Below are 25,988 nucleotides of genomic sequence, written 5' to 3'. Positions count from 1 at the left end.
TAAATATAGGAATAAAAACCGCACTTCAGAGATACGGAGTTTCTTAACAAATTAAAGGTTTGTGACAATCCTGCATCGAGCAAGTATGTCGCTGCCATTTTTCCAACAGCATTTGCTCACCTCTGTCATATTTGTCTCTGTCACATTTTGGTAATTCTTACAATATTTCAAATTTTGTCATTATTATTATATTTGTTATGGTGATCTGTGATCAGTGATCTTTGATGAAACTATTGCAAAAAGATTATGACTCACCGAAGGTTCAGATGGTGTTTTTTAGCAATAAATTATTTTAAAGTTATTACATGTACATTATTTTTAAAGACATAATGCTATTGTACAATTAACAGACTACAGTATGCTGTAAACGTAACTTTCATATGCGCTGGGAAGCCAAAAATGTCATGTGACTCACTTTATTGCCATATTCACTTTATCGCAGTGGTCTGGAACTGAACCTGCTTATCTCCGAGGCATCCCTGTATAGCCTTATAAGTCATCTCAGATTCTTTGCTCAGAATGAAATTATTTATGTTGAGGAGACTGTAAACAATGTTTGTTTCTCTTACTGTCTCCTTGCCAAAGTGGAGGTATGTTCCAAATTCTTTAAAAAGGTACAATTTAATAATTCTGGGCCATTCTAACATACTGGTAACCAAGTAGAAACATAAATAATATTAATGTGCATTTAATGTGGTCCATTATATGTTTCTAAGTGAACACATGCCCCTTATTTCATGTGATAATCACAACAAGGGTATGAGTAGCTCTAACTATACATCATCACTGTAGAAAGTCTGAAAAAATAAGGATCAATCAGAACGTTGACAGCCAGACGTAATCACCATTAACCTATATTTGACTCTGTGAGATGATCAGGGCAGACAGCACCATCCCTATTTTACAGTCCAGACAACTGTGGTTCAGGAAGATTCAATAACTTGCCCAAGTGACCACCAGTTTAGTCAGTGGAGAAGCCGGTACCAGACCCAGGGGTTTCCTTCACTGGCCTAGCACTGCCCTTCCATCATCAGCCGCAGGCCCTGTGTATAGGTAAGAGAGCGATTATATCTTTTGGCCGAATGATCTCACGACTCAGTACCTAGGCACCTCCCCCCACCAACCTGGCTCCGAAGCAGTTTGTGTATTGAAATGAATGGCTCTATCGAAAGAGAATTCTCCAATCATTATCCTTTCTTTCAGACAGATTAACGTATGCTTTACAGCATGCTCCATACTCATTCATAGAATACTCACTAGATCCCAAGTAACTAAGAGAAATCAGTTACCTTCTCCACAGTTCCTCCTGGCTGGTGACCAGTCACAGCCACTTTGATGGAAGTGGCCTGGACTTTCAAGTCCGGACCACATGGGTCACTGGCTCCATCGGTCAGGTTGGCTGTTTCTGGGCCCCCGGGCCTGGCCTCAGCCTCGGGCCTCTTGTGGTGTGGGCTGACCCTGGCCACCGGTTTGTGCCTGGACCCCAGGCTGTCATTCTTCTGCTGGAGGGAACCGGGGCTGTCCGTGCTCGCCAGACTCTGGGTGCCTGATCCGGCTTGGCACTCCGACTTGGGTGGACTCCTCGACCCTGACAGGTCCTTCCTCCCCGGGCAGCCAGGGCTACCCTCGGGGGCCTCTGCAGGGACCAGAGGGTTGGCTGCATGTAAGAGGGTGTCCCCCACGCCTCCTGGGACACTCTCCTGTAAGTCCAGCGAGCCGCCAAGGAGAGGCACCGAGGAGGCCTTGCTGACTAGGGTTTTCCGGGGATGTTCCTCTTGGTTGATACCCGTGACCTTGGAAGAGGCCGCTGAGACGCATGTAGAGTCGTCCTCTGTCAGAGGCCTGCTGGGAGCTGAGAGGGTCCCTGGGAGGGAAATGCAGTCCCCTTCGCCATCAAACTCTGCCTCATCGCTGGCGTCGTCATCGTAGCAGCACACCCTCCTCTGGCGGAGGAGAGGGTTTCGGAGGACCTGTGGGCTCCCGGGAAGACTGGCTTGCCTGGCAATTGTCACCTGCTTGTGGAAGAGCCCAGAGGCCCGCTGACTTCCTAGAGACACAAGGCTGTTGGCCCTGGCTTTTCCTGGTTCCTTGTGAGCTGGCGGGGTTGGGGAAAGAAAAGTTGAATGAAACATCTTCCCATCTGGCGTGGTCTTTTAATCTGACCCCCCTCATTACACACGAGCACTTCCACGTTCACAAGTGCCAGATACACACCTTCTGGCTACTGGACACCAGGCTGAAATGATACGGTTTCTCGGGATCTACACAGAGCAGAGAGCTGGCTTCCCTCTCTCCTTTTCCTACTGGTCTCCCTTTTTGTTTCTTTACTTAAAAAAAATATCTTTACCTCTGGATTGTTTAACTTAAACATGTGTGCTGCCTAGAGACAGAAATGTATTAACTTGTCAACATCCGTGACGTCTAACACATTACTGGGTTCGACCGAAATGCTGCTGCCGAATATTCCTCCGTGGCAGGATGCCCAGGGACCAACGGGTCCTGCACACCTGGACCTTCTTATCACCTGAGGTCCTTCCCTCATCTGCAAAAGTTGGGGGTGGGGCTTGATTAACGGGCACAGTGAAGCCTGAGATTACACATGATTTATAAACTCCAACCTGGGAAGGGAAGGAAAGCGTGGGCTGCTCTGCAAACTCTCCGCTTCTCGTTAAATGTAGTGAAAGATTACACGTGCTTCTGCCTTGAAACTTTTTTATCAGAGACCAGAGGAAGCAGATCAACTGCTCCACATGAGCTAGACGGGTTCTCATCTGCCTCGCCTGAGACCAGGGATTTTCTTATGCAAACATCACAAATGAGCAAAAGGAAACCACACCGGCCGAAGTGAGAAGTCAGGATGGTTCGCATCAGATCATTATTTCAGATTATACTGAGAAAATAACCAATGAGGGTTTTTTCTTAAAAATCCCTATTTGATAATGTCTAAGTTCTGAATCTTTCACTCACTGCCCTCTTCAAAAGAATTAAGTTAGGGCCTAGTGAGGGAAGGAGTTTGGCTAGGATTGCCCTAAAACATAAGGCCATCAGGTCGCCAGCCACGATTTGATGCCATAAATTCCAAGACTACACTGTGTCAATACCATCCAAAGGGGGCGCGGTTCAGCATCCTTCAACACTGCGGGTACAGAACGTCAGCCCAGCCCATTTACCACAGAAGTGGGGGGCCAGTCACTCAGAGTGGGCTGCATTTTCCAAGAGCAAACTCTGAATTTAGCCAGGGCAGAAAGAAAGGTGGCTTCTACTCAACCAGAGGTGTGAATTCCAGTTCTCTTTTCGTATCCCAGCACCGTGACACGTAAACCAACACATCGTGGAATCGGAAAAGTCATGGCTTACGGGAGGCGCCGGGCAGCTCCGCGGAGCTGCTGCAGCCACTTCCAGGGGGATCCTCGTCCTCGGAGCCGGCCACCACGAAGTCAGACAGCGGGCCTGGGACATCGTGGGCAAAGTACTGGGAGAGTTCAGATTCAGAGGTCAGGGAGTCCTGTTGAAGAAGGCAGTGCGGGATGAGGAATTTGCACCAGAAGCAGATTATTTTAAACAGTAGTTGCATCCTATCTTCCCGAAAACACTTTGTTCTAATCTGCGGTCACTCAGAACAGCTGTGATGGTAAACACCTACTTCCATTTACTTTAGGACGGCTAAATTAAACAATGCATTAAAAGGTAATGGCTGCCAGAGAATGTTTTTAAGAAATATTCTTTTGGCTGTGATCAGAAAAGCCACAGAAGCAAAACATCAACCATCCCAGGAAAAACACTGGAGGAAGAGGTAGTAAGTAGAATGGAATTCCAAGCCACTGGTTCAGCCTATTGATGGAACAACAAAATAGGAGAGTCTGACTCCTGTTCTCTGATCCACTGGGATTTGGGAACGGCCAGCTGAGAAAGATTCCACACTCTCCTTAACGTTGCAGGTACCCTCCCGCAAACCGACCAGGGTCCCCCTTTATTATGAAGCAGCTGGTTTTCAAAGTGTAGCTTAGTTCTTTTATTTTGTTGTTCTGTTCTTCTCCTGGATAAATATTTAATAAAACACACATCTGTATACTTGCTCTCAAATGAACATTGTTGCCATTTCCTGTGTAAAGTGGCCAAAATGACTCATGGACAGAAATATGGGCTGGGATCTCTAGTTTGACTTATGGGCTTCAGGAATTGGTCCGTGGGCCAGCTGAGTGAGGCAGCAGTGTGTCTTGACTCACCTTTTTTGCAAGAGAAGGACTCTTCAAGGGGGTACCTGTTGGGGGAGAAATTCACCATACTGTCACTGAAGCTCAATTCCTTACAGAGAGGCTCACCTCCTTAACTGGAGAAGAAGGAGCCAAGCATATCAAACAAAACCTCCTTCGCTTGACTGGCACAGAGGGGCCACGTGCGTGGGCATGGAGTGCATGCAGTCTACCCTAGGTACCTGATCCCCACCCTGTCCCACCTCCCACGGTTCTGCTCATGCTTCAAGCCCTCAGATAATGCTAACTCCATGATGATCCTAGTTGGAAGAAACTTCTTCTGAATTTCAAAAATGTTTTATACTACCCATATACCAATTGCCATATATATACCAATTTCCATCTGCACAGTATAATTTAATTACAAGTGGACGCATCTCATCTCCTTCCTCGACTGTTTACCTATCAGTGATCTGGCCCCGCAGGGCTTTAGCGCTAGGAGCTAGGAAGTGTTCAGTGATGTTTGATAAATGGACTGAAGTATGAATGAACAAAGGAACACCACCCAGAAAACTCACGGAAGGAGGAGGGAGACGGCTGAATATCTATTTTAGTTTTTAGTTGAAGGACAAAAAGACTCAGCGTTGAGACTTTAAATTATATTCCATGAGCAAAAAGATCTTGGGCTTGAGGATCATGGCTTAATAAAATCTTTTATAACTGACTGAGTGGATATGTTGATTATGAGAGGACAGCCTTCAGGCAGGTCAGGAGAATGAGTTAGCGGAATAAAGAGCCCATTATGGCGATGGCTACTTTCAATATATTAATTATGGATGTAAATAATTAGGGTATTTCATGGTTGCCAAAAAACGGTATGCCTTCTTTTGCCTCTGACAACCAGTAACTCATGCCTCAGTTTCCTCCCGACATCAGTCTTAATATCAGTAATATCTTGAGTTCCGACATGTCTGCAGAGCCCCTTTAGGTATCCACTCTACAGGGAACATTACTTTTCAAACTTGATGCAAAGTTTCATATTTCAAATTCACATCAAGTTCTTACTACCTCAATCCTTCTCTGGTTGAACTTTCCACCTAAGAAGGGGGAAATCATGATCTTTTGCAGCCTGTGTTGCCCTTGAGTTGAAACTTTTAATTCAAACTTTTAATTTAAATCCCAGGTTTTTGGATGGATTGTACCGTGTCTACCGAAACAGCTGGTATTTTGGTAGCACTTCATTTCCACCTAGAACATTTCAAGTGAATCGTACATAAACACCTGAAATGCTGCTAACTCATTTTTGCCAATTATCTTAAAGCAGTGTAAGAAGCATGCATGGGTGGAACTTTAATACAGCATGTTAAATAACTGCACAAATCAAAAGCAGCAGCTGCAGCAAAGAGAAAGCACGGAATCTCTTTGACAGCTACTTCGCCAAATGTGATAATTACCAAGACTGCAATAACACTGTGCAGGGGAGTTCCCCTGGGGGGAACTCAGTGAGAAACTCTTCTGAATGTTGAATGAATACGTGCAATTACAGTACCTAAGCCAGGAGAGGAATTGGCCTCTTTGCTCTCCTGATAAGTGCTGCGTGCTATCACTTCATCCATTTCCTGCTCGGAAACCTGATTGTCAGCAGAAAGCACAAATTAGACGATTTTATTTATTTATTTTTCCCCAATCAAAGTAGCTAGGGCCAGAGTCAGAGGCTGGAGTGCAGATAAAGAGGAAAACTGCAGGGCCAAAGACTATGACCACCCCCTGAAGCAATAAATCAGGGCATGTAAGGTGGTATGGCTGGGTTAACGATGGCTTCGAACAACAGTATTCAAAACAAGAACTTCAAAGGGTTCCCAAGTTCAGGAAGCAAAGCATTCGGCTCTAGTTACCAACACCATGGCTGATATGCGCCTCTCTCTAGAACACTGACTTCTAATTCTTTTTTCCTAAACTTTATTTAAACAATTTCTAACTTAGGTAAGACTTTCAAGAGTAGCACAAGAATAGTATACTCTTCACCTAGACTCACTATTTTTTAACATTCTGCAACATTTATACTTATGTTCCATCGTTACACACACACACACACACACACACACCCCTATAACTTTTTACCAAACCATTTGGGAGTTAGTTACAGACATCGTGACCCTTCACCTAAATAATTTAGCAAGTATCTCCTAAAAACAAGGACCTTCTCTTAAATAACCCTGATACTATTATCACGTTCAGGAAATTTAACGTAAACGACCGTCTAATATACCTTTCACATTCCTAATACTATCCTTCAGAAATGCTCAGGGACACCCAGCATGTGTCTTTAGGCTGGAAATAATGCACTGAAAGTTTGACGCCAGGCTGGCACGAGATAAGGATTTTCCTCGAGAATGCAAATCAGCCCTCCACTTCTTTGATCAACATCTTGCCAGGGGAAAAATGTCAACTGAGTTCACCAGTGTGTATAGTGATGTGACCGATTTACATTCTGGTGCAAGCTCCTTATCTGTGGTGGACCTTTGGTGGCCTGTCACCCATCAACTTCCTTGCCTAGCAATGCCTCAGAGAAAAAAGTGCTTTGGGTGGTGGTGGGAGGGCGCAGTGGGGATAGGGCGGCGGTCAGGCAACCCAGGGTCCCGGTCTCACCTCTATTTAGCAACCTTTAACCCCAAACAGTTCTGAGCCTTTGTCTTTCCTGGTGTTGACAATGTGAAAGAAACCAGGCCAATCCAAACCCTCAGTTAGCAGTTGTCTGATAGTTTCTTCCTGCTTAGATTTACATTATGCGTTTGGGGGCAGAAAAACTACCAAACTACAAAAACTTTTCCCTTCTCAGTGCATCACAGAGGCACGCAGGGTCAGTGTGCTTCATGACTGGGGATAACTTTGAGTGCTTGTTTCGGGTGAGTTCAGCAGATCTCTCCGCAGGATTTGTTGCTTTTGTCGCTGTCATTAATGAGTAATCTGGCAGGAGACAATTTGAAACTCCGTCAATGATGTTGAACATAATCAACATCATTGATTATTCTTGCTGAATCAATAATTGCAATGAAGTTTTCAAAACGGTGATTTGATAACAACCTTTTCCTTCTATATTTATTGGGACCACGGTAAACTCATGGATTTCCCCACCCCCCATCAGCTGTTATCCATAACTGTAATTATTTGTAGAAAGATTTTTAAAAAGCCTGATACATGCTGAACTATGAGATATTTTAAAAAACAACTACGCAACTTGTATAGGTCCTTTTTTAAAGAATATTTTAAATGTAGCATGGTCATTTTGTGTACTAAAATAACATTTAGCGTACATAATATTTGGATAAGCTTGCAATCTGCCTTAAGAAGTACATAAATATTTCTGTACAGGATTCAGCATGACACTTTAACCTAACAGATAAATCATTATCACGTCATAGCTTTTGGGTAACACTCTCCAGGAGTCGTCACAGGAAAATAAATATGTACACACACATGCACACAGGCATATCTCCCCGCCCCTGACATACCTTCATAAAGCAAAGAGTAATTTTGTATCATTGAGCCATTAAACAGTGGTTGCAAATTTTTCTTGATATTAGACTTCCAATATTCGCAATTATTTTTCTGAGTGGGGAAAAAAATGGCTGGGGTTCGAAACAAGTGAAAGATTTCCTAGATAACTCTAATCATGCTGAAAGCCGCAGGACCAGTTAATAATGAGCCTCTGTTACTTTCTTCTACTTCACGTAAGCTAGAATCTGCCACCCGAGCAGGTCTAGATCTTAGCTTGTCTAGACCTGGAGGGTTCGAATATCCCAATCGGGTAGCCACTGCTCCAGTCATTATGAGAAACAGAAGAAAAGAAAATCCTTGTGGTATTTCTCTTGGAACAACATGAAAACTAAGGAAGCACATACATTTAGTATCAAAATGTACTATTGGCATAAAATGTTGGGATAAGTGGTACAAAAATACATTCAACGTAAAATGGAATCTTGACCAAAAGGAAAATATAGTATGATGTTACAACTAAGAACACCATGTTTACCTAGGAGGAAACATGAAATCCAGTCAAACAAATACTGAAATTTGGTTTCACTGGACACATCTCCAGCACCATCCTGACGACCGTATTACTGCGGCTAGAAACATGAGTCAACCCATGTGTTCCACGGGATCACAGACCACCAGTCCACCAGGATTATTATGCTTTGCCCTGGAATGCCATTTTGATGTTTGATTGTACTGGCAAATTAGGCAGATGCTTTGGGCTGAGATTAGGCCGACCTCCGAACAAATCATGACCTGTGTTCGGTTGGAACGGATTTTGAAGTCGGGCATGCCTGGAAGCCAACGACTGCAGCCCACGGAGAACTTAATTTTTATGTTGCTGAGGGATGTGCTGGGTCAGCCACAGCTCGTTGGGCTGCTTCCTAAGCTGAGAGGAGTGGCCACGTGGGTAGTGCAATCCAAGGGGGGACCCCGGAGGGAGGAGCTGAGACTATGAGGCAAAGTGGTGTTAAAAGTGACCCAGAGAGACTCATGGAGACAGCAGGGGGACAAAGTTGAACAGATTCTAAGGGGAAGTCAGGACTACAGAACAGAAAGGAGAAAAATGGGGAGTGCCAAGTAGAAAAAATGGAAAAAGATGGAGGAAGCAGGACTTGATTTTCTATTAATGACATTTATTCAATCAGTTTTTAATGTAAGACATTTTAAAGAATGCTTGCAGACAAGAGAAAACGATCTGGGGGAAAGAAAGTAGTGGGGTTGAATTTGAACCAGGCTGATGGCAATCGTTGTTCAAGCACTGTGGTTGACACCACCTTCCCAAATCAAGGCCTGGAGTCATAGCTGGATAGCGCTTATTTGTACAGGGGAAACTGGACAGCAAATGAACACCACCGAGACAGTGAAAATGGCCCCATAAAGTTAATGCACTAAAGAAATCTCAGATGTGGCCCATGGGAGGACCTACCAGGTCTCCTGGCACAGACGTCTTACTCTTAAAATGACGTAAGAGTCCATCCAGTACAGCAGCCTGGGACCATTTAGGATGTAATCAAATAATACTACAAATAATACAAAGGGGGTGGCCACATGACGGGCTTGGGAAGACCTAATGTTCTTAATAAGCATTCTGAGTTGTTGAAAGGTCAAATTTTGTAAAATACAACCTGATTACCATGTTAGAGACAGGCTAATTTTAAAAGATTTTTACCTGGAGTGCTCAAAAACAACAAGAATTAGTGCTCGAAGTGGGTTGAGTTGAACTTGCTAAAGTGTCCTGTGGCTAGCTTAAAAACTTAAAAGCAATCACATAAATAGAAGAGATACAACCAAATAAATAGCAGAGGCCAACGACACGGGGGCTATGATTATCTGCAAGTTAGTAGGGGCCAACTATGTGATATTGATGCCGAAAGAAAATTAGTGGGCTCTTAAGCCTTAATTACACGAGTAGTTTGCTCAGGTCAAGGATGGCCTGGACAGATCACCTAGTTTACTGCTCTCAGATTTTCTGGATGCAGAAACCCAAAGAGGTTAAGTATCTCACCAGAAATCGAACAGTCCGCTGGGGGTTACTCAGAACCCAGCACTCCTACCTTCCACAAATTTTAAATTCACCGATCATATTGTCCACATTTTCTAATAAAATTTTCTGAGTGTGGAGATGAAGAAGTCCAGATCAGTGATTCATTTCCCACGTACATCAGTTACCTTGGTCACTGTGTGGCCACAGGCTGATTCCCATCCCCAGCTCGGTGAACTGTCTCATCAAAGAGTAGGCCTAGGAACATGTGTGTCATTGCTACTGGACAAATTAGCTGTCTTCCCATACTCAGGACAGTATGAAATACTTCACCTTTGGATTAGGGTGCCGGCCGATGACCAGGCGAACGGGTCCTGGGGGGCATTTGCTCAAGATGGAGTGGACTTTGCTCAAAGCAGCATGGCGGACGTTGACTGAGTTCACTTCCAGGATTTGATCTCCGCGGCTAGGGAGGCAACATGATCAACTCTCTGCAGTAACAGTTAGCTTTTTACCAGATTTCCTTCTGGGAGACGTTTATAATATGAAATCTTGTCTGATTACTTTAACAAAGCAAATGACATCCTTTCATCTTTGCATACATATAAAAAAGCAACACAGCCATAAACACATTAGGTTTTAAACTGACAAAGACCATTACGCGTATCTATCTGCATTTTCAGAAGTAGTAAAGTTAAATAAAATTGATAATAAGTACAACAGCGAAGGCTACCATTTCTTGAACACATGGTATAGGCCAGGCACTATACAGAGAGATTTACATAACAATGCTTTGAATAGGTGTTATTATTCCCATTATCTAGATAAAGCCACAGGCTCAGAGAGGTCACCCAGATGTCACACACTGTTGATCTCTGGTCTGTCTACCTTTTGATCATCAAGTGACAGTGCCTCGACCACCGTCAGTTTCTTTTTCCCTACCATCTTGAAATGATTATTGTAATATAATTTAAGAAGGAAATATCTGAAGCTCAAAGGTTACCCAAGAATTTGTAAAAACGTTTCAAATTTGAACAAATGAGAAATTGGGGACAAGATGCCCATTTTGACTTGAAATTATAGGGAGAGAACTCAGTACAAGAGAACAAAGACTCTTTATGTGGGGTTTGAAGAATGTTCATTTGGCAGGCTCCAGACATATGGAACCATTCAAGAAAGAAACATCATCTTGGGATGTCATTAAAGGATTTTTTTTCCTTGGGTTCTAAAAGTATATTTTCTTTAATGTACTTTGGATGATTTGCTAAATTTTTTTCGGTATGGAAATTCACTCTGATGATTAACTAAAAACATAATACAATCTATTAACAGCACCCCAAAATGGCAACCTCAAGGAATGTCATTTTGACAATTCCTCAACTGCTCAAGGACTTAGAAACTTCGAGGGGAGAAAGATGATACTGTCTGCACAGAGTGCTTCGTGCAATACGTGTACATTCTTGTGAGGTTTAGGTGGGCACAGACCCACTGCAATTACTATATAATAGAATACCTAAACCTCTCTTGTATAAACAGAATACCCAGTCTACAACTCAACTAGCCGAACTGAGAAATCAGACATGTGGTGATTTCAGACAGAAGCATCTAGACATCACCTCTTAAAAAGGAATAAAACAACAGGAAAGGTGCAGGAGATTGTACTGAATAATAAAGGCCTCCTGTTCAAGGGCATGATTTCAGAACTCTCTTGTATCCAGTGATTCTGAACCATTTTGATAAGTTCCCAGTATCTCATATGCATTTTACATAATTGAATATAAAAGTGAAAGAAAAGATTTGGATAATCATAGATATCTATATAGAGTTGTATTGTGTCAGGTTTCTGAGACTGAACTTCTGAGTCCAAATAGAACAAAATTGGTAGGGAAAGCCAAGATCTGGAGTTCTTAAATTCAACCGAATTTCATTTACATTATCTTTTCATCTTTGGAGATGTTTTTGATTGTAATCCTGGCTACATGACTGCAAATAATACAAACATTTAGAACCCCACAGGGGAATGTAATAGGGCAGGTATCTTACATACGTATGTATTTGCATATTCACAAACACACCAGAACTCTAAACTTTCAGGTTTACAACCAACCTCAGATTGCTCTCCATCTTGGCCACTGATCCAGGGGCAAGGCTGTGAATGTAGATGCCCGGAGGGCTGTTTTCTAGGGCCAGGCAGCAGGCACCAATGCCTAATCCAACTCTGGGCTCTGTGGGAGGCATCATTGAAAGAAAACAAAATTAAAAACAACAACAAAAACTGAAAAGCAGTATTAAGTGATTTGAAACGGCATTTATGTATATGTTGACCAATAACCATTTATTTTTGGACCAGACTCAGAATACAAATTTTGCTTTTCTTTGTCAATAGGGCCGTATTCTGTTAATGAGTCCACGGCAGAGCCAGGGGCTAACTATGGACTGTGAATTACTCAATGGTCAATCCTCTTCTAAGTCTAAAGAGCCTCCTCGAAGCTGTTTTTGGAAATAGGCAGAGTCCAAGTAATATTTTCTATTCTGGATACACAACTTTAGGTTTTCTTTCGCCTCTCTTTTTAGCAACTAATCTCTTGGTTATTTAATTGCTCACCATATTTCTATAGCTTGTAGGGAGGAAAAGGAGACAAAGATTAAAAGTGATAACATTTGGTGTCACCCAGGACTTTCAGTTACTGGTGTTAACTATATTCTTTTTTTTTTTTTTTTTTTTTTTTTGCGGTACACGGGCCTCTCACTGTTGTGGTCTCTCCCGTTGCGGAGCACAGGCTCCGGACGCGCAGGCTCAGCGGCCATGGCTCACGGGCCCAGCCGCTCCGCGGCATGTGGGATCTTCCCAGACCGGGGCACGAACCCATGTCCCCGGCATCGGCAGGCGGACTCTCAACCACTGCGCCACCACGGAAGCCCATGTATTCTTGACTATATTCTTCATCCTTTAAAATGTTTTATTAGCCCTAGAATTAAGCTAGTCAGCGATGTTTTTCGCATGAGTCTCTGACACACCGTGATTCATCTGGAGAGAGCTTAAAAAACTGTGCTACTGATAACTTCCCTTCACTTTCGTAAAATGACTAAAAGCTCTACTTTTGATCCTACTGTCCATTTAGAGAATAACATATGTTGCTGGTAGCAGAGTGTTCCAAAGGAGCAATTCATAGAAAAAAAATATAAAAAATTAACCTAAGAACAGATTACAAATTATTATTTGAGAGAATATAACAAAAGTGGGGAAAAGCTGGTGTCACCTTTGTTGAGGGTTACTTCCATGACAATTCTGTCCTTTGGCCCCGGGGCCTTTCGTCCCTGGGACGAAGAACTGCCTTCATCGGTACCCACCGCTGAGGTTCCCCCACTGGCGTTGAAGTTTGGGGAGCTGGATCTGCTCATGTGAGTGGGTGTGGAGCAGGGTGTAAGGCTCGGGCTCAGTAACTTGGTGCGCACCGTTAAGACAAATAATCCACTCCGGATTTGCTGAAAAAAACAAGAAGAAAGAAGGGCTAAAACATTCAGGCTGTCCTTTTATCAAAGGGCGAAAAAAAAAAATCACCAAACCCAAACCAGAAGGAAATAACGACAAACAAAGAAGACCAAGAGGATCAATAAGAATGTCATTACCTTAAAGGTATGAATGGCTTCTTGAAATGTCAAGCCCTTGATTGGTATTCCATTTACATCTAGGATTTCATCCCCTAGTGACCAAATTTGAGAATTACATTAACATCAAGTTTTTGTTTACTGGAATCTGCTTGGTCAGTACTGGAATAAGATACCATATGGTCCCTGATTTACAGCTCTATAAGATGCATTTTATTGTGACATCCTAGGGATGTCACAAAATGGGACAATAAATGACAATGCATATTTTTTTGCAGTAATTCTATATTTCCATCTTTGACTAAAACAACTGTGGGAAGCATCAAGATCTTATTCTCTAGCCACTGCCAAGTCTGATAATAGATGTTCTACATTTAGAGATCAAACTACAAAAACTGATTTCCTAGTCTTTTCTTATAGTTTTTGTTTTACAACTTAAACCCACTGGCAGTGAAGCACAAACACACGTAACATGTGAGAAGCCTTGCCTATATTTGCAGAAAGACATGGCGTGTGAAAAATGGTTTAAATGATAGAGACAAAAAAACTCGTGAGATATTATTTAGGAGTGGCAGCCCCACGTCTACATCCAGCCCCATAGTCTAGATGCCTGGTCTTACTGATGATGCTCAAGGTCATTAAGCTGGCTAGTTATTATACACTTCTATCTAAGAGATTACTGTAGACTAATATCAAATGGCTTTCTCTCTCTCGCTCTCTTTCTCTCTTCTCTCTCAAACTATCCTGGACTCATCTTCAACTCCAAGAAGGCATAGGTCATTTTTCAAGTTGTTGATAGTGTCTGCTGGGAACATAAAAGAACTTGGACATCCTGTTGACTTAACAGAGCTAGTTTCCGGTTTTGTACTCTTGTGACCTGGTCTGTTTTGGGGAATAGCAGTTCATCAAAAACACAACAAGGATGTGCAAGAGAGAAGAATAGATGAACCTTTGCACAGCAGTATGGTACAGAGGAGGAACTCCCTTTACTTACAGCAAAGTACAAAGCAGCCTAAGAATACACATTTTCTCCTCTCATGAACAGCCAATCCCAGGAGCACATGGGGTATTCCATTAAAGGAATCCTGGATATGAGTTGAAAAAGGTAGCAGTACCCCACCCATTTGTTATGTGCCTTCTCTTTAATGCAATTACAGAAGTTGTAAAATAAGTGAAATAATCTGTTTTAAAATCACCTGGTATAACCAATTACTCAACTAGGCAAGGTTTTTGGTATGTTTCCACCTGGGAAAAGGGTAGAAACATTAACATAATGGCTCATGCTCTTAAAAATCTTTGCAAGATTATTTAAAAGACAGATCATCCAACAGGTTGAAAATCCATTCTGATGACTTCTATTTATTGTAAGTGAATACATATGAAAATACAGTATTTAGGAGAAGCAAGTGCTGTTAACCTCTCCTATCGATTTTTTTTTTCCCTCCACTTTGTTCCATTCTACTGTTATTGCAGGATGAATTTCAATCAAGTGAACACATGGCACATCCATTATAAAAATGCTTGGCTAAAATTTTACATTGTTGTGAAACTAGACACAAACACCACCTGGGAGTTAACCCTTCCTCTGAGACAGAAATAAATATTCTGCCATCAAAATATTAAGCCTGGGCTTCCCTGGTGGCGCAGTGGTTAAGAATCCGCCTGCCAATGCAGGGGACACGGCTTCGATCCCTGGTCCGGCAAGATCCCGCATGCCGCGCAGCAACTAAGCCCGTGCGCCACAACTACTGAGCCTGCGCTCTAGAGCCTCTGAGCCACAGCTACTGAGCCCATATGCCACAACTACTGAAGGCACGCGCCTAGAGCCCATGCTCCACAAGAGAAGCCATCACAATGAGAAGCCCACATACGCCAAAAAAGAGTAGCCCCTGCTTGCCGCAACTAGAGAAAGTCCACGAGCAGCAACAAAGACCCAATGCAGCCAAAAATAATAAATTAATGAAAAAAAAATTAAGCCTGGTCACAGATTATCGTTAGCACACAGGCTTCTGGGATTGCTCTACCTACAAAAAAGGAGGCTCCAATTCACTCTTAATCAGTTTTAAGAAAATAATCTGGTTAAACACAACAGCACCTATCGTTGGACCAGTTGAACTGAACAGTCACAGCATTTTTGAAGGTAACTAGAAATAGAGTAATTCAATCATTCCATGCAGGAAGTATGGAATAAGGAGGAGAAAAATCAGGATTCATGAACAAGTTCTGGGGATCCAAGGTACAGCATGGGGCCTATAGTTAACAAGACTGTTATATACTTGAAAATTGCTAAGAGAGTAGATGTTAAATGTTCTCACCACACAAGCACACAAAAGGTCATTATATGAGGTGATGGAGGTGTTCACTAACCTTGTCTGGCAGTCATTTTGCAATATATGTGTGTCAAATCATGTTGTACACCTTCAATACACGCAGTCATCAATTATATCTCAATAAAGCTGGGAGCAAAAAAGTGCTTGTCTAGTATGTTTACATGTGTGCAAAATGGTAGGTGCTATGGAGCATGTAAAAGATGTTTCTGTACTCCAGCCCCAAAGCAAGAATGCACTGCAAACTCTCAGGAATTTTCAACGCAAGGAACACAATCAAAGACCCAGGGGACAAGACAGACATTTAAAGACCCAAATAAAAATATCAAGCCACTTCTCACATAATGTCTCATTTAATCCTCACAACAACTCCTCAAGGTACGTCTTAATATCCCAAGTTTACAACAGAGGAAAGTGAAGCTCAGGTTCTATCAATTGTCCAAGGTCATGATGTAGTAAGTGCTGGATTCAGCCCAGATCTACCAGACTACCAAGCCCACAGACTTAGCTGCTGTGCCAATTGCTTCACATCCTGCAAGGAGGCAGATTCTCCTGGAATCAAAGCTCACTGGCACTGAGGACCACCAAGAGGCCTTCTCCTACCTTCTTTAAGTCTTCCATCCTCTGCAGCTGATCCGTTTGGGAAAATGGTCTTGACAAAAATTCCCATCTGTCCTCGAATGCAGTCTCGACCTCCAGCAATGCTAAAGCCAAGGCCCTACACGCAAAGGAGGTGGGGGTCCAGGTTGTCAGTGTGGTATTTAACTAAGGGCATCCTTTCCCATTGCGGTATTTCACTGAGGGCACCCTTCTCATTGTAGTATTTAACTGAGGTGTCCTTCCCAAACAGGCTCAGAGTTAAGCTAACTAGCTGTAAAGTCAAATTTGCGTTCCCTTCACCATTTCCCTCCTCAGATCCACTTGCATTGTGCTAGCTATGCATTACATTAAAGGGTGGAAGTTTTAGGTAAACATATGAAATTGCCTAGATTTGACAATCTTTGATCTCCAAAGATGTCAATTTCACATGGATCAACTAATAGCTCATGAGAGTCATTTCACACTGTGCAGGTGCCACACTTGTTTTATTCTTTTGCTTTTGTATAATATCAAAATGGATATTTTGATATTTGTATAATATCAAATTATTTATATTATTCCTCTTATAATAATGGCAATGCCATGAAATTCATTCAAAAGGATAACTGGGATTATTCTCTGAAGCTGCAGGGTCTGACTTTCTTTCAACAGTGGTAAAAGTTGCGGCATTTACCCTATTCTTGATTGTGCCCTAGCTGCCAGATGGTGACTCCTGAAATCATAAGGGCAAATATGGTATGATGTCACTTGGAGGCTCACAGGAAAGGGTGCCAGGGAATCCAATCAAATCCACCCAAAGACCACTTAATCTATTCTTCTTTATACCTTTTACTTTTTATTTCATGTAAAAACAACACTAAAAGTAACGATTTAAAACATATATGCTAACATTTACCTGGAGAGCAAAACAGTGTACAGAAAGGAGCTCACCTTGCCTTTTTCTTTGTACAGCCCAATGATAGAGATGACCGATGGCCGAATGAGTCTCCAAGGAGATTCCACCTGAGTAGTGCTTAGCGAGCGAGTGGACTTCTTCACAATGTGGTATTCCTAGAAGTCGGCACATGAGGTCAGAGGTAGTCTCACTCATCCTGCTGTGGTCTCTGGCATAAAAATATACTCAGATTTGGAAAACCTCAGCTGTCTTTTGTGTTAGACAGCCATTGCCCTCTGGTCCATATCTGGTCCAGTGGCTTAAATAAAGTTTATTATAAAGAACATTGAAGGAACAGCCCCAACTGTGACTGGCTGTCATGCTTTCTTCCCCCCACAAAGAACTGCTTGGCAACCACTTGGAGCTGCTCTTTCCTTGACCCTACTCCACAGATCCTCCGTCTCGCTTTCTGGATTGGAGTTAGGAACCGGAAACCGAGAGGCCTCGGAGATACAGAATGACCATCCTCTGGTTGGGTTCTCCCTTGGAAGTCACCCTCGCCCCACCCCAAGTTCACAATCATGGTTAGAAAGTATCTCACCATTTTAAGCTTAATTCACTCACTCAAAACTCAGCAAGCCCTTATTTCTTATAAAACCCAAACCGCAAACCCAGACAACTGTTATTTAGTATAAAAGATCCCACTGAGAGACTGCAGCAGCTTTAGTTCTAATCCTTCACATTTGGAAAATAAAATACTTTCCCACAAGCCACACTTTCCCTTCCTGGCACACAGCAGCTCAAAATCTTGATCTCTTTTTCCTGTTCATCACCCACCATATCCATGTGTGTAAGCAGGGTGCACTATTTATAACAAGGGACTGAATGAATCTCTTGCTAAAGCATAGTGACAATCTAGCTCCTTGCAATTATTCTTTTTTTTTAAAAAAAAAATTTATTTTATTATCTATTTTGGGCTGTGTTGGGTCATCGTTGCTGCGTGCAGGCTTTCTCTAGTTGTGGCGAGCAGGGGCTACTCTTCGTTGAGGTGCAGAGGCTTCTCATTGTGGTGGCTTCTCTTGTTGAGGAGCATGGGCTCTAGGCACACAGGCTTCAGTAGTTGGGGCATGTGGGTTCAGTAGTTGTGGCTCGCGGGCTCCAGAGCGCAGGCTCAGTAGTTGTGGTGGCGCATGGGCTTAGTTACTCTGTGGCACATGGGATCTTCCCGTACCAGGGCTCAAACCTGTGTCCCCTGCATTGGCAGGCAGATTCTTAACCACTGCACCACCAGGGAAGCCCCGCTATTCTTCTTAGAATAATAGATTGCTTAAACGACACAGATATTCTAGCATAAACAAAAAAAAATCATTTCATATTTAATATGAGAAAAGAGACACTAGAAAATAGTTTATCCTTAATTAGCATATTCTACATTCAAAGTTAGAAATGAGATATCTGCTAATGATATTTTCGTATTCTTGGCAACTTAGAACAATTGTATTTTGCTGTTTTACAAAATTATCTGTCAGCCATGTTGGCCTCCCAGACTCTGATTCATTAAAAAAAATGACATTGGCTTGGCCAGGTTACCACCCTTTTACCGAAACTGTCATGGGAATAGCCAGACATAGCTCTCAAATACAGAGGTTCATGTGCAGACTCATAAGGGAATTCTTTCTCTGATCACCAACCTCCAGCATCACCTCATTCCACCTCCCCTTTGGGAACCAGAGGCCAGCATGCTTCACTCTTCTCTTGAAGAGTTTCAGGGGTCCCACTACATTTTTAGACCTCTGTTGTCCAATATGGCAGCTACTAGCCACCCGTGGCTATCTATATTTAAATTAAGATGAATTAAAATAAAAAATGCACTCCTCAGTCTCACTAGCCACATTTCATGTGCTTAAAAGACACACGTGGCTACCATATTGGGCGGTACAGCCATAAAACATTTCCATCACTGCAGAAAGCTTTCCTGGATAGCTCTATTCTAGACAATACTTTTTAGTGGAGGGAGAGAAGAAAGAAATAAAGAAAAAGAAAGAACGAGAGAAAGAAAGAAAGAAACGAAAGGAGGGAGGGAGGAAGGAAGGAAGGAAGGAAAGAAGGAAAGGTGAATTCTGGGAGGGAAAAAAAAAGGCAGAAAATAAGAAGACAAGGGAAAGAACAACTTGAAGAGGGAAAAAGAAAAGTTTGTTCTTTAAAATCTTCACTAGCCTGTGCTTCCTGGTTCCTAGAAGCCTGGTTAGAAGAAATAGGTATTCCTGGGCTATAAATATGGTCAGGTTTCCTCGGCGGGTCAGGTAGGAAATCAGCACCTCAATGCTGGACATCCTTGGTCATGATGGCAGCAGATCCGCTCTCACCTTCCTCGCTAACTAAAATCATCTGACGACGCGGCTCTCCTACGGCTTCTTGATCTCCCCCCGGCCTCTGTTGATCCAATTGGGTCACTCCGCACAGGCCACAGACTTGTCTCCAGACACGGGTCTGGAGGAGTTCTAACCAGGCCCTATGAAAGTTTTTTGCTCTGCTTTTGCTCGGTGCCCCAATTCAAGTTGCCATTGGGGGGGATTCAACACAAGACAGCCTAATCAGCAGCTGCCCCTGAAACACGGGCACTTTTAAATTTTATTGGTCAGGCAAAACTCCCTGCACAGGGATTCTGGTGCATCGCTTGGAGCCAAATACTCAACCTCTCTGGGATTCAGTTGTCCTACCTGTAAAAAGGTGAGACACAAAAAGCAAGGGCCCAACCCAGATGCCCTGAGCCAGGTCTTTTAGAACTCAACTATCTGAGCCTCCACGCACTTACGGGTGTCACTACAGCCACTCCCTCCTCCTCCATCTCCACTTCGTTACAGGCCTGGGGACAAGATGTCAAGGACTCCTCGTGAGCGCTCTGGCTGATGGCGCCAGGACTCAAAGGCAGTCCACAAGTTCCCCAGAGACTGAGCCTGCCTCCAACTTGGTTATGAGACATCTACCCAGTTTCTATTGGGTTGAGGATGATGGGATTGAGGAGGAGCCCCTGAGAAGGGCTGTGGAGCCCCGAGCTCTGGTGGGGACGGGCCCTGGAATATTAACACCCCCCCCCCCTTCCTCACCCCTCTCGGCAGCCTCTTCTGACCTTGGCTGTTTGAGCCATGACCGTATAGCAGGTAGGACCCCAGGCATAGCACAGGCACACCCAACCGCCTCCGTCCCTCACACGTCTCCACACCCACCCACCCACCAGGCTATGCTGACACGTGACACACCCACTAAACAAGAGATGGTGGTTCTCACCACAGACCGTGAGGCGCCATTGTCTCCTGGCAGTTGAAAGCAGCTCTCGTTTCCAAAACACACAGTAGAAAGAGGATCAAGGTGTTTTTTTTTCTTCTCTTCTATTTTCAAATATTAGGCTGACTACTTCCTTCTAGCCTCCCTGGATAGATCTCACTGACCATACTATATCTCTAGTCCTGAATACCCCTGGCCCTCATAGACGGACAGGTCTTCAGAACACGGAAGCTCCTGCTGGTCTCTGAGAGAATAAAAGAAAACCTGGAGACCCAGGGCTGGAAACCTGCTCTTCCATCCCTAACCGAGTAGCTGTGACTGGATAAGAAAGCCAGGGGCTCCACGGTGCTGCACTACCTGTGCTGTGCCCGTCGAGTCCAGGAGCTGGGGGAGAGAGTGCTTCCGGCCATCTCGGGAGACCTCCAACATCCTGGCCCGGGGGTCCCCATTTCTCAGCATCAGCTCATTATATTCTTCAACAGACTCTAGACGGTGCACACCCCCTTGAAAAAACAGAGGGAAAACATGACTTGATTTAGAATGAAGAGAATCTTAAGAGCATACATAGGTATAAACTTGTTGATTGCCACCCACACTCATGGTTGCTCAGACGGCCTGGTGTCCAAAGCTTCAATACTTTCAAAGCGCCCAGCTCACTGCACTCTACCGTCAAGCTCTGCATAAGCTTGGTGCGTGCTGAGGCCATAATGCCAGACTCTGAAGAAAGTGCTCGTTTTTGAAGTGAACAGCTTCAAAAAGGGCAATGTATATGTTTCATCCAAGTAAGATGCAGCTGTGGTTGATAAGGCAATAAACAATAGTGAGAATGCTATCAATAGATGACTTCTTAGTGCTGGAGGAATATCACTTTGTGGTTGGTAGAGTTCCATGATTGAGGGATGCCTTTTTCCATGTATAGCAATGACTATTGAAACAAACTTTTAGTTAAAGTATAACAATTTACAGAAATGGGCAGAAATCATTAAGTGTACATACAGTTCCATGAAATTCCACAACATGAGTATGCCAATAACCAACATCCAGACTAAGACATAGAATATTACCAGATCCCCAAATCCCCTTTTGTGCCACTAACCCCCTCACCCAAGGGTGACCATTATCCCAGCTTCTAACACCACAGATCACTTTTGCCTATTTTCAAACCTGATATAAATGAACACATACAATATGTTCGTTTTGGTATCTGGCTCCTCGTTCTTACTATTTGTGAAATTGCATCATGTTGCTGCATTCCAATGGTTTGTTCATCTCCTTTCTGCATACTATTTCATCGTATAAACAGCACAATTTATTTATCCATTCTATTGCTGATGGACATTTGATTTGTTGCCAGTTTCAGATCTAGAATAAGGGTCAGCAAACTTTTCCTGTAAAGGCCAGATAGTAAATGTTGTAGGCTTTATGAGTCACAAATGGTCTCAGTCACACATTCTTTAAAATTTTTTTTACAGTGCACTAAAAATGTAGAAAGCATTTCTATCTGTGGGCTATACAAATACAGCTGTGGGCAGAAGCTTGCTGACCCCAATCTAGAATACTGTTACTGGACATTCTGTGACATATCTGTTGGATGTACCTAGGAGAGGCGTGGGGGGGGTTACAGGTGTGTGTTCCCTTTCACCACGCAGGATCACCAGGGTGTGTGAGCACTTGTTATTCTACTTCCTTGTCACACTTAGCAGTGTCAGTCTTTCTAATTTTAGCCACTCTGCTGGATATATAATGGTATTTCCTTATGGTTCATAACTTACATTTCACTGAACACTAGTGAGATTGAGCTTCTTTTCAAGTATTCATTGGCTGTTTTTCTTTTCTTTTTTTTTTTTTTTTTTGCGGTACGCGGGCCTCTCACTGTTGTGGCCTCTCCCGTTGCGGAGCACAGGCTCCGGACGCGCAGGCTCAGCGGCCATGGCTCACGGGCCCAGCCGCTCGGCGGCATGTGGGATCTTCCCGGACCGGGGCACGAACCCGTGCCCCCTGCATCGGCAAGTGGACTCCCAACCACTGCGCCACCAGGGAAGGCCTGTTTTTCTTTTTTAACGTTGTAAAGAGGCTGTTCAAGTCTTTTGCTCATTCCTTTTTTCTTCTTTTTACTTTTTTAATTGGACTACTACTAGAAAATTTTATTATTTTTTTTCTTTGCTCATTCTTTTATTGGCTTTTTCTCTGTTGATTTACAGGAGTTTTATTTTTTTTTATTGTTAATATATTTTGGATATGAGTCCTTTGTGGGATCTATGTATTGCAAATATCTTCTCCATGTATGTGACTTGCCTTTTCACTCTCTCAATGGTATTTTTTGATGAACAGAAGTTCATAATTTTAATGTAGAACAACATATATTTTCCCTTTATGGTTAGTACTTGTGTCTTATTTAAGAAATCATTATAGTAATGATTTTTAAAGACATCTTTATCATACTTAGTTTATATTATACACTATTTTAAAATAAGATAGTTTAAGGGACTTTAATCTTTTAAAAAAATTTAATTTATTTTTTATTGAAGTATAGTTGATGTATAATATAAATTACACATGTACAATAGAGTAAATCACAGTTTTTAAAGGTTATATTCCATTCATAGTTATTATAAAATATTGGCTATATTCCCTGGGTTGTACAATATATCCTTGTAGCTTATTTTATACCTATAGTTTGTACCTCTTAATCCCCTACCCCTATGGCCCCTCCCCCGCTTCCCTCTCCCCAGTGGTAACCATTAGTTTGTTCTCTATATCTGTGAGTCTGCTTCTTTTTTTGTTATATGCACTAGTTGGTCGTATTTTTTAACTTCTACATATAAGTGGTATCATACAGTATTTCTCTTTCTCTGTCTGACTTCTTTCACTTAGCATAATACCCTCCAAGTCCATCCATGTTGCTGCAAATGCCATTATTTAGTTCTTTTTTTATGGCTGAGTAATATTCCATTGTATATATACACACATCTTCCTTATCTATTCATCTGCTGATGAACATTCAGGTTGCTTCCATATCTTGCAATTGTAAATAATGCTGCTGTTAACATGGGTGCGTGTATCTTTTTGGATTAGTGTATTAGTTTTTTAAAAATATATATACTCAGGAGTGGAATTGGTTGGTCATATGGTAGTTCTATTTTTAGTTTTTTGAGAAACTGCCATACTGTTTTCCACTGTGGCTACACCAGTTTACATTCCCACCAACAGTGTATGAGGGTTTAAGGGACTTTAAAATGACGGATCAATTACATTGAATGTAGTTATAATCATATTATGATGTTTATATTATACACTATATATATGTGGAGAGCCACGTATATATATGTGTTTGTGTATATAACTATATATACTTATAGATTCTTTGAAATATCAAATTCTCCTAGACTATGTAACATTTCATTTGATGACTTAAAATTTCAATTTATCTAAAAATTTCTCAGGAAGTTTTTCATGGAATAAAACAAGATGATTCTGTACTCTTTTAAAAAATATATAATATATTGATGATAAGTGATGAAAAGTTAGAACAGGGCTGATACAGTTATATTATAATGGACATCACTAAAAGCCTGGTTTTTCAAAAGCTACATATTAACTTTGTGATACAAATGTCAGCTTTTCAAACACCTGAAATTCCTTTGCAATCAAAAGAAAAATTTTCATTTTCACAAACCTAAGGCATTAACATGGATAAATCAAAAATACCAAAGTTAAAAGGGACCCTGCTGGCAAAAAAGGAGGTATGAAGTAAAGAAAACTCTGGTTAGAATATCAGGAAAAATGTTCCATGAAATCGCTTTAGTCATTTTGGAGCCAGACTGGCCAAAATCTTAGTGAAAATGGCTGGAAACTCTTTACAGAACCTCCTTAATAATTCATGACTTAATAATTCATGACCAGATTAATCTATCTTGGCATGCTTACTCATCTGAAAAAGATTTATTAGAAGAAAATTCCTTTTGAGCTGACAGGGAAGCACTTGCCATTGATAGAAGAGAAACCACATACGGTAGTGTCTGTAGATAATATACCGATATGTGAATACCAGAGTGGCTCGCTTAAGAAAATATGAAATAAATATCCAGGTTTACAGGACACAGAAATTAGGAGGTGATCACATTAAAATCTCCTGCATTCAAATGTCTTTAGACTGAACATATTTCAAAGCACTGAATGGAGAACCAATTCCTTAAGCCTCTTTAACGTGCCTCCAAATTACTTTTCCAGTCTTAGCTCCCACTATCCTGCTACATGAATTCACTGCTCTAGCCTGTTGATCCTCAAAGGAGAGGATTTGTCCTCTAGCCACATCCTTTCCCAAACTGGGAAGCATATAACTATCACTTGAAGTTTTACCCAATTTTGCCCACACCATCACGTCCTATGCCAAGAATCTCCTTCCCCCAAATCTCTCTGCTGGACTGAATCGTTGTTACTGTTGGATTACTGGATCTTTCAGATAGCTGAGGCAGAAAAACAGTTGCCAAAAACTTCTCTAACCAATTATTTTCCCCATCGTCCCTAAGTATTTCTCACGCATTCTGTCCCAAGTCTAGACCCGGGTTTTCCTCCTCCTATGTTCTACCAAGCCCCGCCAATATACCGGCCATCCTTTATCTTGCATCCTCTGGATGCCTCCCCCAGTATCACAACTCAGAGAGATTTCAGTCTTCATACCCCTTGTTCGTGCCTTATCATGACCTGCAAGTTCTTGAGAATCTTCCGATCTGAACCCATTCAAGCATCCTCCCCTCTTGAGAGGGAGTGAGAACGATGATGATGATAATGAAAATGACAATGATGAATGTGATATTAACGATGACAGTCATAACAATGGCAGCTACCATGCGGTGAAGGCCTACTGCTGCCGCAGTTTGGAGTGGCGGTACCATATGCATTCGCTCAACTGGAGCTCCCAACGAGGCCCAGCATTTAGAAGGCATTCACATTGATTTGCAATTATAACCCTCATCTTACAGGTGAAAAATTTGAGACCCAAAGAAGTTAAGTCACCTGTCCCAGGTCACGCAGCCAGTAATGGCAGAGCTGGGAATTGCACACAGTTCTTCCTGACTTTGTGCATGTGCTTCTTCTACTATATTTCCGTGTTATGGCCTTGGATGTCTAGGAAAAACACAGGAAGAGAGGGTGGCATCCATTTGTGGCAAACAGTAGCCCGTTCTGGATTTACCACTCAGCCGAATGTCCTGCACATTCTAAATTAATAGTATGAACATCGAGAATCATAGATCTGGAAGGTCGTCAGCTAGGATCCCCTCCCCACATCTGTAACTGTAAAGCCCCAGACTGGGGAATGGGATTCTCTCCAAGTTCCTCAGGAAGCCAAGGGGTGGGTAGGAAGTACTCTGTCTGGAAGGCAGACTGAATGAGTGACCTTTGGGATCCCCTTAACTTCTCTGGTCACATCCATAAAATGAGGAATGTGACTGCACTGGTTTCAAAGGTCCCTGTATTTCCCCAGAGCTCTATGACCCTCCCCTGGGAACTGTTTATAAGGTGCTGATCAGACAGCTGACCTAAAGACCTCCTTCCCCACTGCAAACACACATAGGATTTAG

At 42.5% G+C, this 25,988-nt stretch overlaps 1 protein-coding gene across 3 annotated transcripts in view; it reads right to left on the bottom strand.

Annotated features, from left to right (window-relative positions):
• Nucleotides 1-25,988, bottom strand: part of PDZD2 (PDZ domain containing 2) — a 388,118-nt gene that overhangs the window by 27,557 nt on the left and 334,573 nt on the right. For all 3 annotated transcript variants that reach the window (XM_067030849.1, XM_067030851.1, XM_067030850.1), the window contains 11 exons: nt 20,764-20,909; nt 17,178-17,297; nt 16,251-16,365; nt 13,342-13,415; nt 12,972-13,197; nt 11,819-11,936; nt 10,045-10,177; nt 5,743-5,824; nt 4,227-4,261; nt 3,358-3,505; nt 1,290-2,095 (listed from right to left, as the gene is read on the bottom strand). In XM_067030849.1, the coding sequence (XP_066886950.1) occupies nt 1,290-2,095; nt 3,358-3,505; nt 4,227-4,261; nt 5,743-5,824; nt 10,045-10,177; nt 11,819-11,936; nt 12,972-13,197; nt 13,342-13,415; nt 16,251-16,365; nt 17,178-17,297; nt 20,764-20,909 (2,003 nt within the window). The remainder of the gene's footprint in view (nt 1-1,289; nt 2,096-3,357; nt 3,506-4,226; nt 4,262-5,742; nt 5,825-10,044; nt 10,178-11,818; nt 11,937-12,971; nt 13,198-13,341; nt 13,416-16,250; nt 16,366-17,177; nt 17,298-20,763; nt 20,910-25,988) is intronic.

This window comes from Kogia breviceps, chromosome 4 (genome assembly GCF_026419965.1).
Source record: "Kogia breviceps isolate mKogBre1 chromosome 4, mKogBre1 haplotype 1, whole genome shotgun sequence".
In the NCBI taxonomy this organism is placed as follows: Eukaryota; Metazoa; Chordata; class Mammalia; order Artiodactyla; family Physeteridae; genus Kogia; species Kogia breviceps.
This window is presented reverse-complemented; position numbering and strand designations above follow the sequence as displayed.